At 35.8% G+C, this 16,064-nt stretch overlaps 1 protein-coding gene across 1 annotated transcript in view; it reads right to left on the minus strand.

Annotated features, from left to right (window-relative positions):
• LOC149534242 (Transport protein particle (TRAPP) component) overlaps positions 1 to 16,064 on the minus strand; it is a 69,027-nt gene that overhangs the window by 37,733 nt on the left and 15,230 nt on the right. The window contains exons 2-4 of the mRNA XM_089806907.1: positions 12,417 to 12,505; positions 10,256 to 10,319; positions 9,989 to 10,066 (exon numbers count right to left, since the gene is read on the minus strand). Coding sequence (XP_089663033.1) covers positions 9,989 to 10,066; positions 10,256 to 10,319; positions 12,417 to 12,505 — 231 coding nt within the window. The remainder of the gene's footprint in view (positions 1 to 9,988; positions 10,067 to 10,255; positions 10,320 to 12,416; positions 12,506 to 16,064) is intronic.

Below are 16,064 nucleotides of genomic sequence, written 5' to 3' on the forward strand. Positions count from 1 at the left end.
AACATAAAGACATCATAAAAACGGATGCAAAGGTTCCTAGAATGAATCAAATTGATGAATTCATATATGATGAGGTCCCATTTGTTGCAAGTTTACAAGAGTTCTATCTGAATTCTTATGTGGAAGAGGTTTATGAAAATATGAAAGTTGATTTGGGTACTTGGCAAGAGTACAAAAAACAAATACCAAGGAATTGGAAGACAAGAAAGAGGAAGGACAATCCAAGGGACTTGGATTCTATTGTCCCTAGGTGTATGGTGCAGGAGCACCCACATAAAGATCGCTTCTTGGGATGTGCCCAGACCATTGTGGGGTCAATTTTGCTGTTCTGTAATAACCTAGAACATATTGTAAGCCGTTCTGGCAAGAGATCTCTTTGAGTCAGTTTTCCTATTTTGTAATAATCTAGAATGTTCTGTAGATCATCCTAGCAAGTATAAATAGAGTTTTTAGGTTTAGGTCTAGGGCAAGTTTTTGGGATATGAAATTACGGGGAGAAGAAATCTGTAGGAGAGAAAATGTATATACTGTTCATTTGATGAATTAATTAAGAAGAATTTTATTATATATAACTCTTGTTGGTGCTGGTTCCTTTTGATATTACTTCCGTTGAATTTATCTCCCGTTTTGGCAAGAGATCTCTTTGGGTCAGTTTTCCTATTTTGTAATAATCTAGAATGTTTCGTAGACCGTCCTAGCAAGTATAAATAGAGTTTTTAGGTTTAGGTCTAGGGCAAGTTTTTGGGATATGAAATTACGGGGAGAAGAAATTTGTAGGAGAGCAAATGTATATACTGTTCATTTGATGAATTAATTAAGAAGAATTTTATTATATATAACTCTTGTTGGTGCTGGTTCCTTTTTTGATATTGCTTCCGTTGAATTTATCTCTGGATCAATCAGGGAAATCAAGCTCAGAGGAAAGTCTAAATGAGGAGGAAGCGGAAAGGGATGTAGATGGTGAAGAAGACTTCTTTGGGATGGAGGAAAATATGATCCTTAAAGAAAAACGAACTATAGAGAAATCAAAAAGTAAAGAACATAAAGTAAATATTGGGGAGAGTCAAAAAAGAGGAAGAAGAACCATCAATGCATTGATCCAAATAGCAGGAAGCGCCCCTAAAAACACGAAGGGGAAAGAACCCCTTCCGGAAGGGATGAAGATCCTATCATGGAATATCAAGGGTTGCAATGCCTCTGACAAAATGCGCTTGATCAAGAGAGGCTTGGATCAAGCTAAACCGCATGTAGTGTTAATGCAAGAAACAAAAATAAAGTTGGATGATCTGGAGGGGATGAGGAGAAAGTTGTTTAGATGGTAAAGTGAGTGGGTGGCTGCAGAGAGAGCCTCAGGAGGAATGTGTGTTTTATGGAATCAACAAACAGTGAATGGAACAGTAATGCAGATGGGCAAGAATTGGCAATGGTTAAAAGTTTCTTCAAAACAGTTAGGATGTGAATTCAATGTTTTTAATGTTTATGGCCCAATTCAGAGTAGAGAGAAAAGAGAACTCTAGAAAACACTAGCAGAGATGTTGGAAATCTTACAAGATGAAATCACTATTTTAGGGGGTGATTTCAATGCTATCCTATACCCAAAAGAAAAAAAAGGAGGTAAAGGATGGAGATCTACTACATAGGAGGACTTCTCGACCTATGTTATGGAAAATGGCCTTATAAATATTCCCTTTAAAAAGGGGGATTTTACGTGGAACAATAAGAGACAAGAGTTTGTAAATATTGCTGAAAAATTGGATAGGTTCCTTTTAGGTGGAGATTGGACAAGAGTTGATTGGTCTGTGGACGCTGAAATTTTGTCTATTCATGGATCAAATCACTTCCCTATTAGTCTAAGAATACAGGAAGAACTTACTCCTGACCGATGCCCTTTCAAATTTGATGCTATGTGGTTGAGGGCGGATGGATTTAAGAAGATGGTAGAAAAATGGTGAAGGGAGGCACCTGAGTGGGAAGGAAATAAGGCCTTTAAAATTTTTAAGAAGCTTCAATATATATAAGGAAAATTGAAGGTGTGGAATAGAGAATCTTTTCAAAACATAGTTAAAATAAAAGGGGAACTGGAAGCAGCACTTAAAACTTTGAATGAAAGAATAATTCAAGAGGGGATGAATGAGGATGATTTCAAAGAAGAAAAGAGGCTAAAAAAAGAGTATGATGAAACCTTGTTACGAGAAAAAGTGTTCTGGAAGCAAAAATTAAGAGAAACGTGGTTGAAAGAAGGGGATAGGAACACAAAGTTCTTTCATAATTCAGTTAAAATAAGAAGAGCCCACAATAAAATTTATTCAATCAAGAATGGAGAGGGTGAGGTGATTAGTGATCCAAAATTGATGAAGAAAGCGACAATAAATTTTTTCAAAGACAAAGGAAGCGTTGAGGAAGAGGTGGAGGCTTTAGATGATGAAATTTTGGAGTGCATTCAAAGATGTATTACAGATGAGCAAAATTCAAGGTTAAATGCTGAGTCTCCAAAGAAGAAATGAAAAATGCTTTATGGGGTTTGGGAAAAGACAAGAATCCAGGTCCTGATGGCTTTACGGGTAGTTGTTTTAGACTCATTTGGGAGTGTATAGAAGAGGAAATTTGGGGGATGGTGGAGGAATCTAGAAGGGGGGGATTTGTTCTAAAAGATTTGAATAATACTTTTATTGCATTAGTTCCAAAAAGGGATGAATGTAAATCTTTTGATGATTTTAGACCAATCTCTCTATGTAATACTGTGTATAAAATCATCTCAAAGGTAGTTGCCAATAGGCTTAAAGGGGTACTAAATGATGTAATATCGAAGGAACAAAGTAGATTCGCTCCAGGAAGATCTATTTTTGAAGGGGTGATTATTGCCCATGAAATGATTCACTCGATCAGAACAAACAAACTCAGCAAAATGATGGTAAAGTTGGATATTAAACGAAATTATGATGAGGTAAATAAAGTTTTTTTGTTCAAAGTTCTGAAAAAAATTAGTTTTAAGGAGGAATGGATAGCTGGGTAAAAGGTTGTTTAACCTCTATAAGGTTATAAGTGCTAGTTAATGGCAGTCCCCAAGGTTTTTTTGAGTTAGAAAAAGGGATTAGGCAAAGTGACCCTTTATCTCCTTTCCTATTTATAATTTTGGCTGAAGTGTTAGGGAGGCTGATCAAGGGGAGTGGACCAAATTTCACATCTGCAATTTATGGATGACACTTTTCTTATAGGTGAAGCTTCGGAGCAGGAAGCTAGAATTATGAAAAAAAACTTTGGAAATCTATGGGAAAGTGTCATGACAAAAGATAAACTAAGCAAAGTTTGAAATTTTCTTTTTTAACACCCCTCTTTATAAGAGAAGAGCTATTGGAAGAATTCTAAATATAAAGCAGGGAAATCTTCCGAGCAAGTATTTGGGCATTCCTTTATTTCAAGGGCAAAATAAAAGTGAAGTTTGGAAGGGATTGGCAGAAAAATGTCTAAGGAAGATGGAAGGATTGAAAGGTAAGTGATTGACTTCTGCAGGAAGGATCTTGATGCTAAAATCTGTGGTTTCAGCAATGCCTATTTTCTCAATGATGCGTTTAAAAATCCCAAAGAAGGTGATTAACTTAGTGGAAAGGCAAATGAGGAAATTCTTCTAGAGTGGGACGAGACAGGAGAAAAAATGGCCATTATTAAAATGGGAAAAAATTTGCAAACCCAAAAAGTTAAAAGGTGTAGGAATTAGAGACTGGAACGCAATGAATACAACTTTGGGGGGTAGTTGGTGTGGCAGATGGCAAATGATGCAGAGTAAATGTGGATTAGGATTCTTAAAGCCAAATATTTGGATTCTAATGAGAATATAAGGATTTTAACTATTCAAAATCCAATTAGAGGTTCTGCAATATGGAACTTTATTCTTTCATGCGGACATGTCATTATAGACCATATTTCATGGGTCATAGGTAATGGTAATTGGGCAAAATTTTGGAAGGACTCATGGAATGGAAACAAATCTTTAGATGAGGAAACGGGGGATAGAGATATGAAACAGATATTATGTGATTTGTGGGGCAGGAATGTGAGAAATTATATGAAGAAAATTGAAGGGGTGTTTGGGAAAAAATGGATGTGGAAAGATTGGAGAGTGGAGGTCCTATCCGAAGGACAGCAACAATCCCTAAGGGAAATCTCTAAGAGAAGAAAGGTTTGCATAATTAATAAGGAAGATAGGATCAGTTGGTGTGCAGCAGCCTTGGGTAAGTTTTCAGTCAAGCTTGGATATGAAATCTTAGACACTAAGAAGGAAGAATGTTTTGAAGCTAGGGATTTGTGTTGGAGTAAAGAAATTTTCCCAAAGGCTAAAACCTTCGCATGGCTAGCAATACAAGGCAGAATCTTGACAAGGGATGGAAGAAGAAGATTTGGTTTCCAGGGCCCTACAAAATGTGTTATGTGTGGAAAAGAAGAGGAGAGTGTTGATCATTTATTGTTAAATTGTGACATTGCAGCAAAGTGTTGGAGTTGACTTCAAGGAAAATTGGGTTGGTCTGGACCATGGAGCCCCTCTCTTAAGGCGTTCTTTATTTCATGGCCGAGAGTAGGAAGAAGAAACTTATTTGAATGCATTTGGAAAGTAAGTCCCTCAATTGTTATATGGGAGGTCTAGAAGGAAAAGAATAGGAGGGTTTTTCAGAAATCAGAGACAATTGATCAGCTTCTAAAACGGATTGATCATTCTATTGAATAAGTGATGAATGTTGCAGTCTTTAGAGAAAATATATCAAAATGTGTTTTTACGATCTATGACAGGGCAATTCAGAAAAGGTGGCTAGGGATTAAAATAGGAAAGGTAGGAGCTAAAGGAAAATCAAATTCTAAAACCAATAAAAGGGAAGAAGCGAAGTGGGTAGCTCCTGAAGAAGGCTGGTTAAAAGTAAATTTTGATGGAGCTTCTAAAGAAAACCCGGGAAAATCAAGAGTAGGATGCATTATTAAGGACTATTTAAGGGAGATTGTGGCATATGGAGCGTTAAGGTTACGGGATGGGACAAATAATGAAGCAGAGTTCCAAGCAGCATTGTTAGCATTAAAATGTGTAAAAAAATGTGGAGGGAAAAAATTTTTTTTTTGAAGGTGATTCGATGGTGGTTGTGCAAGTTGTGAGTAATAATTCAATTTATGCATGGCACTTAGGAAATTTGTTAGTGTCCATCATGGAAGAGTTAAATGGATTCGAGTAATTTCAAATTTGTCATGTTTTTAGAGAAGCAAACAAAGACGCAGATGCTCTTTCAAAATGGGCAAAAGGTTTAATAGAAGATGGAAGCCCAATTTTTGAAACTTGTAGCCATTGGGAAGGTATTGACGAAGAGGTTTTTTACATTTATTAATTGGCGTTCCTTTTAAGAATGGTCGAATGCTTTTTAGAAATGATGGAAAGATGACTGACGTCATAAAGGACTATCAAAAAATTGATGGACAGATATGGAAAATCGGCAATAAATGGTTTTATCATGACAAGATGTGGAAACAGGGTTAGCTAGATCTGTGCAAAAGGTTGATGGGACGTTTCCTTTAGTGTGAAAGTTGATTGAAGGCAACATATAGTAAAGGTAGAAAGGCTATTCTAACAATCTAAACAATGAATCTATAGAAGTGATAGTGACTGAATTGAAAGGCATAATGGAGGCGACATTTACCTTTAAAACTAGTAGACAGCAGAAGGCTTTGCTCAGACCGGTGTAGGACAAGAGATTGAAATTGCTGCTAAAATGCCCAACGCCGGGTGTCATAGAAGTCATTAAGGAGATGGTTGGGAAGTTGTTTCAAAACTCCTCCCATCATTGGAAGATAAACGTGGATATAGCGGTGATAATAATGGCATGGGGGCTGGAGATAGCAAGCCCAATGGAAGAAGTGGAGTGGGTAATGAAAAATTTGTTTCCGAATGATTTAATTATGGGAATGGAATCCCCATTAGAATGGCATGGCCGGGGAAAGGTTTTGACTATAGCGAATGTTATGAAAATTATAAAGAAGGCATGAGAATTCTGAAGGTGGGTTTTCTGTGGTGGCCAACAGGGGTGGAAAAGGAAGGTTACAAACCAAGATAAAGGTGGCTTGGGCTAAGTTGGTGGCGGAAATGGGAGTATTTCTGGAGCGGAGCAGCCGAAGGGTTATGGGCTTTTTCATTGCCCACCCAAGGAAGCGGAGAAGTGCGGGAGGAAGAAGGATTAGAAGGATGGTCAGGGTCCCAGTGAGGGTGGAAGAGATGAAGGAGGAGAAAAGTAATGGGCCATTTTTGTCTGAATTTTGATGGGCGACAAAGAACGAAATTATTGAAGCAAATTTTGAGAATGGATAGCAGAGCAAAAGCAACAATGCAGATCAATACAGTGATAAAAAGGCAGTTTTTGAGGGTAGTTTTTGGAAGACCAAGGAGAAAGAAGCAGATAGGCGCGAGGATGAATAGAGGTTGAGGAGAAGCAAAGGCCAAGCGATGGAGTGGAAAGTGGAAAATGGGGAAAAGTACAGTGGGACAAGTGGCGGACACTCTGCTCATTTTTTATGTTTATGTCAAGGGCCAGTTAAGAACTGCCAAGATGTATATGTGTTTTTGTTTATTAAGGTATAGGGCTTAGGAGGATGATAGAAGTTTAAATACGTATAGAAAGATTGTTTCTTGAGATGAAACTTGAATGTGCAAAGGAAGGCTAGAATTTAAAGCCTAGATGTAATATTGTAAAAATGATATTTTAATAATATAAAATATATTACCGACCAAAAAAAACAATACACCAATCATTGGAAATTTTTACATGGGACAATCCATGGACCAACAAAACCAATGTAATTCTTTAAGCATTGTAAGATTTTCAAAATTCAAACTACCTTGAAATTTGATAATTATAACTCAGAATAAGAAGTAAAATAACTAAAACTCACAAGGCATTTGAAAACTGAACCCAAAGATCAGCAATGAGGTCAAAGTCCATGAGCATAAAGCTAGAACCATACATAAGGTAAATCAATAGAGATCCACCTGAGGGCTTCCTGATGCATTATCTCATGTGCCTAAATAGCATCTGCCTGGGCCATTAGCCAAAGTGCAACCTTTACTTTAATTTTGATCACAAATTTAAGGCATAACTCAACTCCAAATGAAATCCACAATTTTCTTGATATGAAATCATGGATAAAATTCCAAATCCAGTAACTATTACATTTTATCATTAACATAATTGCCTAGTTTCATTTTCAGCTTGCAGTTAATAGTGGTAATAAATGCCAAAGGCTATGAGTAAACTATTGAGAATGATATTGTAGTAGTTGTCAATTTGACTCCTTGATCATTCATAATATTGAAAGACTTGTTTCCAGTCTTTCTACAAATTCTGATTTAAAAGATATCTTCCTTGATGATTTGTCAACATCTGTAGATACAGTCTATTAAAAGTCTGAATCGACAGACAAATGATTAATTCCTAATATACACTTAGAAATTCATAAATAGTTGCATGGATAAAAGGAAAAATGAAGAAATGGCATTCTAATTGCTTTTGCATTCATGTTCATAACATCTGCTCTGACCAGAGGTTAACTCTGAAACCTTAACTTCCATCCTCTCAACCAGAGGCATGGCAGTATCTAACGATTCTTTCAAACACAATAGTGTAATTGTAAACAAGTAGCGTAAGTTCTCTGAATGAATTCTTCTAAAAACAGTAAATTTTCGTTATCACTGATCTATGTCTCATACCACTGAATTAACTTCATCCTCCATCATCCAGGCAGCTAACGATTGAAACTAATTTTCAATCAACTCCACTACTTTTCCTCTTAGACAACCACCATACAATCCTCTATAAGAAACAGGGAATGAAGTGTAGCATGGTTCGAAGCATGTATTATTTTATGGCAATTTATGCACAATATGTGAAATATGCTTGGAATTAATAGCTCAACACGTAAATTCAGTTTCCTAGTAAGATGAGGGTAAAACTAAGTGCATGATCAGATCTATCTTACTAATAAAGGGCCTTATATGTTGTGACAAGCATTAAGTGTTATACCTAAAAGTTCTCATGGCAGGGAAAAATTTGGCTTATTGGCACTCCAATGTTATCGGTTCATAAAAGGTTATTCTAGAAGTGACACATATGCTCCAGAATAATACCGGAGATTTTAAAGTATTGCTCCTAAGAAAATTAGAGTTCATATGGCAATATTATTCTTCTTCAGTTTTTCATCCTGACTACTAACAAATGTGCCAAAAGAAATATTGGTGGTAATAAGTCATGTGCAGGCACACGAAATGTCAGTTATGCAGGTCCGTTGAATGGCTTTGAAGTCAGGCTAGGGACCTGAATGGTATGCTAGCTTGGAAGGAGGCAAAGTGTGACTTTGGACAAAGAGGTGGAATTGAGCCAGAAGAATTGAAGTATACAATTTGTAATATACCTTTTCAGGATTGCAATAGCAAGAAAGTATTGTATTATTGCATATAATCCTGTATGATTCATATGGGTGTGTCATGTTGTAAAGTGTTGAAACTTTAATACTTCCGAACACATCCAGAGACACAGACAGAAACATCATTGACATCGGCCTCACTCCACTACCACATCTACAAACTATCCTTCTGTTTGGTGGTTTTTCACTGTCTCCTTGGCTCCTTAGATTTGTTTGGCATGGTGGAGTTGCCTTCTCACCCCTCCTGAACCCCTCACCCCTGGCTTGACCGGATCTCTACTTGCTTTTTCCTTTTCTCTTTTCTTGTTGTTTCTGGTCACCAGTTGGTGCTCCTGCTGTTTGGTTTCTCTCTTGTTGTCTCCTTAGTCCATTTAACCCTTTTTACGGTCACTTGTTGCCACATTAATAAATTTATCTTTATCTTAAAGTTTATACGTTATGATCAAGGCCAGAGGTTTACTTTGTCTGGTTCTTTCCTAACAGCACTCACAGTGAACCAGGTCTATAATAGTTTACAAATTAATTTAAAATAAATGGCTACAGCCTATTACCTAACAAAAAAAAGCTTGCCGTGTGAAATGCAAGACATAAGTATTCAATAAACATCTTATTCACAAATGCATCAGTACATGCAAACAAACATGATCATTTGCTATACGTAACCTTAAAAGTTAACACAAAAAAGCTTTATTATTAAGGTATTAATTTATTTCATTAAGTAATATTTGAACATGATGTACTTCTGTAAAGACTAATGTTGTCATTTGTATTTAAATCGCAAAGTCATCATTTGAAAGCTGGGCACACAATAAATGAAACTAACTTTCTGCAGCATAAAAGATATTGATAGATGAGAGAGAACATTTTTTGTCACGGCTCTCATCTGTCTCTTGTGCCTGCAAAGACAAGATCAAGGATATACCAATAGCATAAAATTCCATTTTCAAATGATCTCCTTAAAATGGCCTCTTCATAAGGCATAAGCAACAATTTAAGTGTCTCGCAAACTCTTAATCAGCAAAAAGCCTGCACTGAAGTCCTTGCCCAAGACCCACTATCCTACCAATCCCTGCCCACTAAATAAATGAATGCTCAATTTCTCAGTTACTCCCCATTCCTAATCACATCAACTATGATAGTCTCCACAAGAGATCACTGCTTACTAAAGCCAGTACAAACTCAGTTCTTTATGAACTTGTCACATTATCCCACCATAATTCTAAACTACAGCGTATTCAATTTCTTCAAATTTCAGCCAATGACTATGAGGAGAACATATACAAAAAAAGGTACTTAAGTATTTTATACCTTTGAGTATCTAATTGTTTAAGCCTGATGGGGGCCTTTAACAAATCCATCTAGATGAATAAGTTGACTAAGATAGCTACCTGAGTCTGGACTCTGGAAATTCACAAGATCCAGGGTTGTTTTTACTTGATTTAGTTTGCCTTTTTTTTAATTCAAGTTGCTCCTTACCCACAAAAGAATGTTTGCAATCAGCAGATTACATATTTCTAATTGGCACTTTTTAATCTGAAAATACCTTGCCAAATAGGGACTTCCATACTGTGCTGTGCACAAATGAAAGAATGCCCAATAGTCTTGTCTCCCTTCTGTTTCCCTGCAAAATATAATATCCTTTAAAGTAATAGGAACAAGAATAAGGTGCAATCTCTAAATTTATTCTCACTGAAATTCCTATAATAATTCAACACAAATAAAACATACATTGTGCCTTAACCAGAATGCAGGACAGAAGACTTGAGAGCCAAAGGGAATAACATGTCGAACAAAATCTAAAAAATCTTACCTTCTCTCTGTGGCATAGAAGCTCCAATACTCTCAACCCCACGCCATAACCTGCATCCTCAAGCCTGATCTTGACGTCCAGACCAGAGAAAAAATAATCAGTGATGCAGGAAGTTGCAAGAAAAGCATTCTATGTCTCTGTATATATCAGAAGAAATTCTAGTGATTTTATTTTTGTAATGCTTTTGACGTCACATGGATGTCCCATAAATAATACATTCATTTCATGTTCTTGATGGAAAAATCCTAAAAACAGTTAACAATAAAAACCTATTAGTTTTTTCAACATTTTAATTTCAAATTCATGAGTAGTTGAAGGCTGGAACAAGAAAAAAGGTGTTTGGGCATCTCTGTGATGTAAGAGATATGTAGAGAATTTTGTATCTTCAAAAAACAAATAGCCCCTCAATTTTGCATATTATTTCCTACACTGAAGTTCAGAATTAAATAAATAAATAAAATAGTTTACAGGATTTTCTTTCCTTACAAAAGCAGCCTGTCAACATATTTTCTGCAGTCATCCAAAGCTGTCCAGGTATTCAAAAAAAAATGGCAAATGGTGATTCAAAGTCAAACCACAGGATGAGAAAAGTTCCGAAATTTTTTGAAAAATAAAGAAGAAACAAAATGCAATATACAAAATTTTACTAAAGCGGACTAGTAAAGAGATGATGAAGTAGAGAAATAGGTCAACTGCATCTCTTAAAAGAGTGTCAACTGTTAAGGTGGCCTAGAAGATGCTAGATCAAAGATTACAGTAGTATAAAGTCAAAGAAAAAAGATAAAGTAAATACAACAAACAATGCTTTCAGACGAACACCTTTAAAGCACACTGAAACGAGTTAAAATAATTTATTGTTCACACGATAAAACCATCAATCCTGAACTTGTGACACACACCCAGCTTTTTTGTTTCCTTAACATTAATTTTGACTCTTTTGACAAGCACTCAGCAATATCGAGACTTGTCACTAGGCCAAGCTTCTTGATTTTACACAAATAAAAAACAATAACATTAGATTACCTTTTGCTTATTACAACTTCAGTACAAAAATTAAATGAATCTATTCAAGAACCATAGTCTTAAATATTGAGATTGGATATACAGGACATCACAAGATGGTTTTGCGATCAAACCATGACTGGCTAACAATCACAACTGAAACAATTGCAGCATAGTTTACATATCATTTTTATTTCCCTGTTATACCCATATATCCTCAATGTACTTTGCAATGCTATAATTGTAATGTTACAAGATGAAACATGAGAGATAGTTATACTAAGCAAAGTGCCAAAATGACCATTCTTGCTTTCATTATCTTCATCCAAATGACATTCTGACTACTTGATATTGAATTTGTCAATTTAACCAATTTTTTGTTTTAGCCCAAGACATTCTTTTGGTAAGCATTTAACGAGAAAATTATTGACAAATTTCCAATTCTAGTATGACTAAAAACATATCAGCATTGTTAAGGCTATTATTAGGTGTCTATATAGTTGTAGAAATCTTACTTCAAAATTTAATATTTATGCAAAAAAACTTAGTGAGAAAGATGACTTGAATTTTAGATGTTGACAATTCAAAAGAATTACAAAGATTTAAAAAAATTGAGTCTTGCTCCTCTATGAATGGACAAAAGATCCTTTGGATAATAGTTTCCTTGTTAATCAGCCTCAAACCTGCAAAATTATTTATTTACAACATTTCTCAGTAAGTATTCAATGCTTTCTTTTGTCTAATCATTGTCTTAAGTCCTCGTTCAAAATTTTCCTTTACAACAAGCACTCGCTTTCTCATAAGAATTTCTTCCAGATATTAAAAGCTACATATATAATTCAACTATTTCACAAGTTTGTTAATCTGAGGTGTTAATCTGAGGTGGCTGTCACCTAGTAAAACAAAGACAGATGGGGAAACGCATTTAAGCACCTATTAGATACACCAAGAAACTGCACTGCCCTTATGTTATCATCCAAGCCAATCCCAGGAGCTTCTAAAAGATATTTTATCTAGGAAGCAAGTATATCATGTCACTTACAAGAGCAATGATTATTCATGTTATCATTGGGAAGCAAGGCAATTATATAAAACAGCCACCTTAAACAATTGAACAACATTCTCCAAACAAACCTATTGGAAAGAAAAAGGAACTGACCTCCGTTCTAATTCTGCAATATTGTCAACTCTGGTTTGGTTGTATTGCACAAGCTCTGAAAACAAGAATGAAAAAGCATTGAGACTAACCTGCAACCATACCTATACATCAATATTCATCTAAGCAACACAGAATAAAGTGTAGACAATATTATAACCACTTTGCACACAACTGAATAAACAATCCATGTAAAGGTGTAATGTAATAACAAGCAAAATTGTGGCATGTGATAGTAATTGATAACACAAAATGCATGTATATATTTCAGCAAAGTACCATAGAGTAGGTAAATTATGTACTCAGTGTGGTCCATTGCTAGACAATGAATACTAATTAAGAAGATAACCAAACCCATAAATACTGTGAGAGGTAAAGAGTCGAGGAAGATGGAAAGCATCCACAGTTCAAATGCTTTTCTTATGAAAATAGCCAAAAAGTTATAAATTGTGCTTTTGAGACGGTGAGGCTTGCGGCTCATACGCTACACTTGTTTGAGCTGATAGACCCAAGTTACAAGAACTAAATCACACTTGTTAGCATAACAAAAGCAAAGGTTGGCTGCAGAATTTTTTTCCAGCTAGAAATAAACACCAGCCTACAGAAGGCAAACAATTTTCATGCAGGGGCATCCATGTGGAGGGAACCCCATTTTGAAAATTCAAATTTTCCTTAATGTGTGTGCATTAGAAATTTCTTCTGAATGTTTATGTTGAAAGGCTCTAATTTTGGCAACTGTGAGTAGTCCTGGAAATAACACAACAGCATAGGTAGTAGGCATTTGAGTTTTCTTTTCTTTTACTTGGGATGCTTATTTAGTGGGAATAGTAGCATTTTTAGGGGTTAGTTTTGGAGTGAGTTTTGTTCTGGTTTTTGGAGAAGGGTATTGAGAGAAACAAGAAAGAAACTTCAAGGTTTTGGAAGAGGCTTGGGAAGCCATTGTTGCTGCTGATAAACACCATTGTTGCAGGTCTATGAACAGACCTAAATTAGATTTGAATATTCTATGGAGAAGCCAACAGACTAGGCTAGTCGTTTTGTAAAACCATACAATCAATAAGAAATTCGAAGAGTCTGCAAAGTTGATGTTTAAATCCATCTAATTTGCCGCTATAGATCAGATTGCTGGAGTGTTTTGAACTTAATTTCAGGTGGTATTGAATGGGTTTCCATACCCTTACATCAGTGTTACCAGAGCTAGAAGATTCTGAAAGTGTAGGCAGATTCAGCCGAAGGAGTTAGTTTGCACCAGGATTGAGCTTGTGGGATTGAGAAAAATGTATGGAAGAGGAGCTCCACATTGTTGGTGTAGAGGTAAAATTAGAAGTGGAGTTAAAAATCCTCCGAATGCTGTCCATGGTGAAGATTTCAGAGCCTTGAGAAGGCAAGTTGAACCTTCACAAGAGGAAATTCGACAAGGTTTTGCACAATGGAGAGAACTTGATGTTAGGATTCAAGAGACAGAAATAACAATTATATGCAAATATAACCAATTTCAGAAAATAATAAATCACACTAAAGAGAACACAAGAAACAAAGATTTAACTTGGTTCACCGAATCCCTAGGCTACATCCACCAAACATTGAGTCCAATATTCTTATTATCCAGTGATTACAATCAGCAACCCTTTACAACTTAATATTGCCGCAAGAAGCTACAATCTCATCATACATTATGAAATCCCTAACCCTAAGCCATTTTATACAAACTTTTTCCTACTTACAAATTAGGGCTAGAATAAGTCATCCAATAGTGGTCGATGCCTTTTACAACAATAAAGTCAGTTGAGCTTTCGGGAGTGTTGCCCTCGAAAACCCCTGCAGGGGCGTTGTCCTTGAACCCCACCTTGTAATGGGACAAGAAGCGCACTTGGGTCTCTGCCCCAGGACTCCACAAGAACCCCCGCAGTAAAATATGGGGGGAAATTGCAACGAATAAAATGGGGAAAAATCAACCTCCAAGTTAGATTAGGCTCCACATCACAACACTTGAGAGTGAAGAGGATGAAGCTACAGAAAATGGAAATTATAGCGATGAAGCACTAGCAATGGTTATTATTCATGAATGATCCTTTGTTGAAGGCATTGTCAAAAACAAGAAAGAGATCAAAAGTTGATGTTCCTACATTTAGTGAGAATTTGAATCCAATTAAATTGATTGTCACGTCCCCCATTTGAAACCCTATTTGCAGCAATTAGTGTAAATAAAAAAGATCAGCAACTAATATTTTTATTTAGGGCAGCAATCATAAGTGGGAAACAACAGCAATTATTGCGAACATATATAGTGCAATGATCCAATAACATAACAAGGCTGACTCGCAATAAAGCAATATCAACTAAAACACACTAGGAATAGCCGACCTACTCTTTATTCGTTGACACTCAAACAAGGAATTATGCATAGAGCTGCGAATTGGAATTGGGAAAAATAAATTTAAACTAATAAACATTCAAAGGGCCAACCTATAAACTAAAGGTGTGCGTTTACGAAAGGTCGTCACTCTAAAGGATATGAAAACATAAATATTACAAAAAGAGTTATGGTTGAAGGGGATGAAGATTGGATATTTTATCCGTAACTTGTATTCAGAAGGCTCAATTGAGAAGATGAATATCAAAATATAAAAGCATGCAATTATAAAATATGAATTAGGATGAGCAGTCTTAGTACTACAGACACACTAATACATATTTGCAGCAGATTTAGGAATACATACAACAGACAGTTGAATACAGCAGATCTGAGAATATACATATTACAGATTGAATAAGAGATCATGCATTGAAGAAGTCAGCATTCAGAATTATAACTTTAAACAGCAGTTTATTGTCACGGACCTTCCACAAGAGGAGCGGACGCACCATAAGAAAAACTGTCTTGATCCAAGACTTTGATGATTTTCCAATCAGAGTCTACAGCAATTGTTCACAGGCTGTAACATAACAAATGAATGACGGGTTACCAAGCTTTTAAGAGATTAGTTATGGCAAGAATTAGTTCCAAGAGGTGCCTTGGGTGAAGGGTAAAAGAGGTATGAAGACAAGGGGCAGCTGCTGCAAGCAATTGCCCCTTGGAAGAGACATGTCCTCAAAGCCATGAAAAGATATAAATGACAAGTTCGGCTTTCAAGAAGGGATATTCAGACATAGCATATCAAATTATTCCATTCTTTATTACATTGTGATCAATATTGACCAACTCGATCCTTATCAGATCAATACTAATTAAAATCAGTCATTATCCAGATCAGTGCATGACAAACCATCTCTTGTATATTCAAATCTACCTCTGTATCATCAGATTTTATCTTGCATAAGTATTTGTAATATAAAGCCAAATCTTAAATGGTCAAAGACAACTTCTATTATATTGCAGTTATATCATCAAGTATCATATCAGACTGTTTTGACAATATACTTTGCATATACTTCAGGAATATATCAGCAATGGGAGTTGATCAATATATTGATATCGACATAATCCTTTAACCTTGCCTAAATGATAAGTCATACCTTGTAAATCAGATTATATTCGTTCATTACCTATCAGCATATTCAGATCTTTTCTGTATATTAGTGGTTAATTGTAAAAATACTTCATAAACATACCAGTTCCACCAGTAAGACTTGTACAATTAGTGGAGCAGA

Source organism: Cupressus sempervirens, chromosome 10 (genome assembly GCF_028749045.1).
Source record: "Cupressus sempervirens isolate cs-2001-9-10 chromosome 10, ASM2874904v1, whole genome shotgun sequence".
Classification (NCBI taxonomy): Eukaryota; Viridiplantae; Streptophyta; class Pinopsida; order Cupressales; family Cupressaceae; genus Cupressus; species Cupressus sempervirens.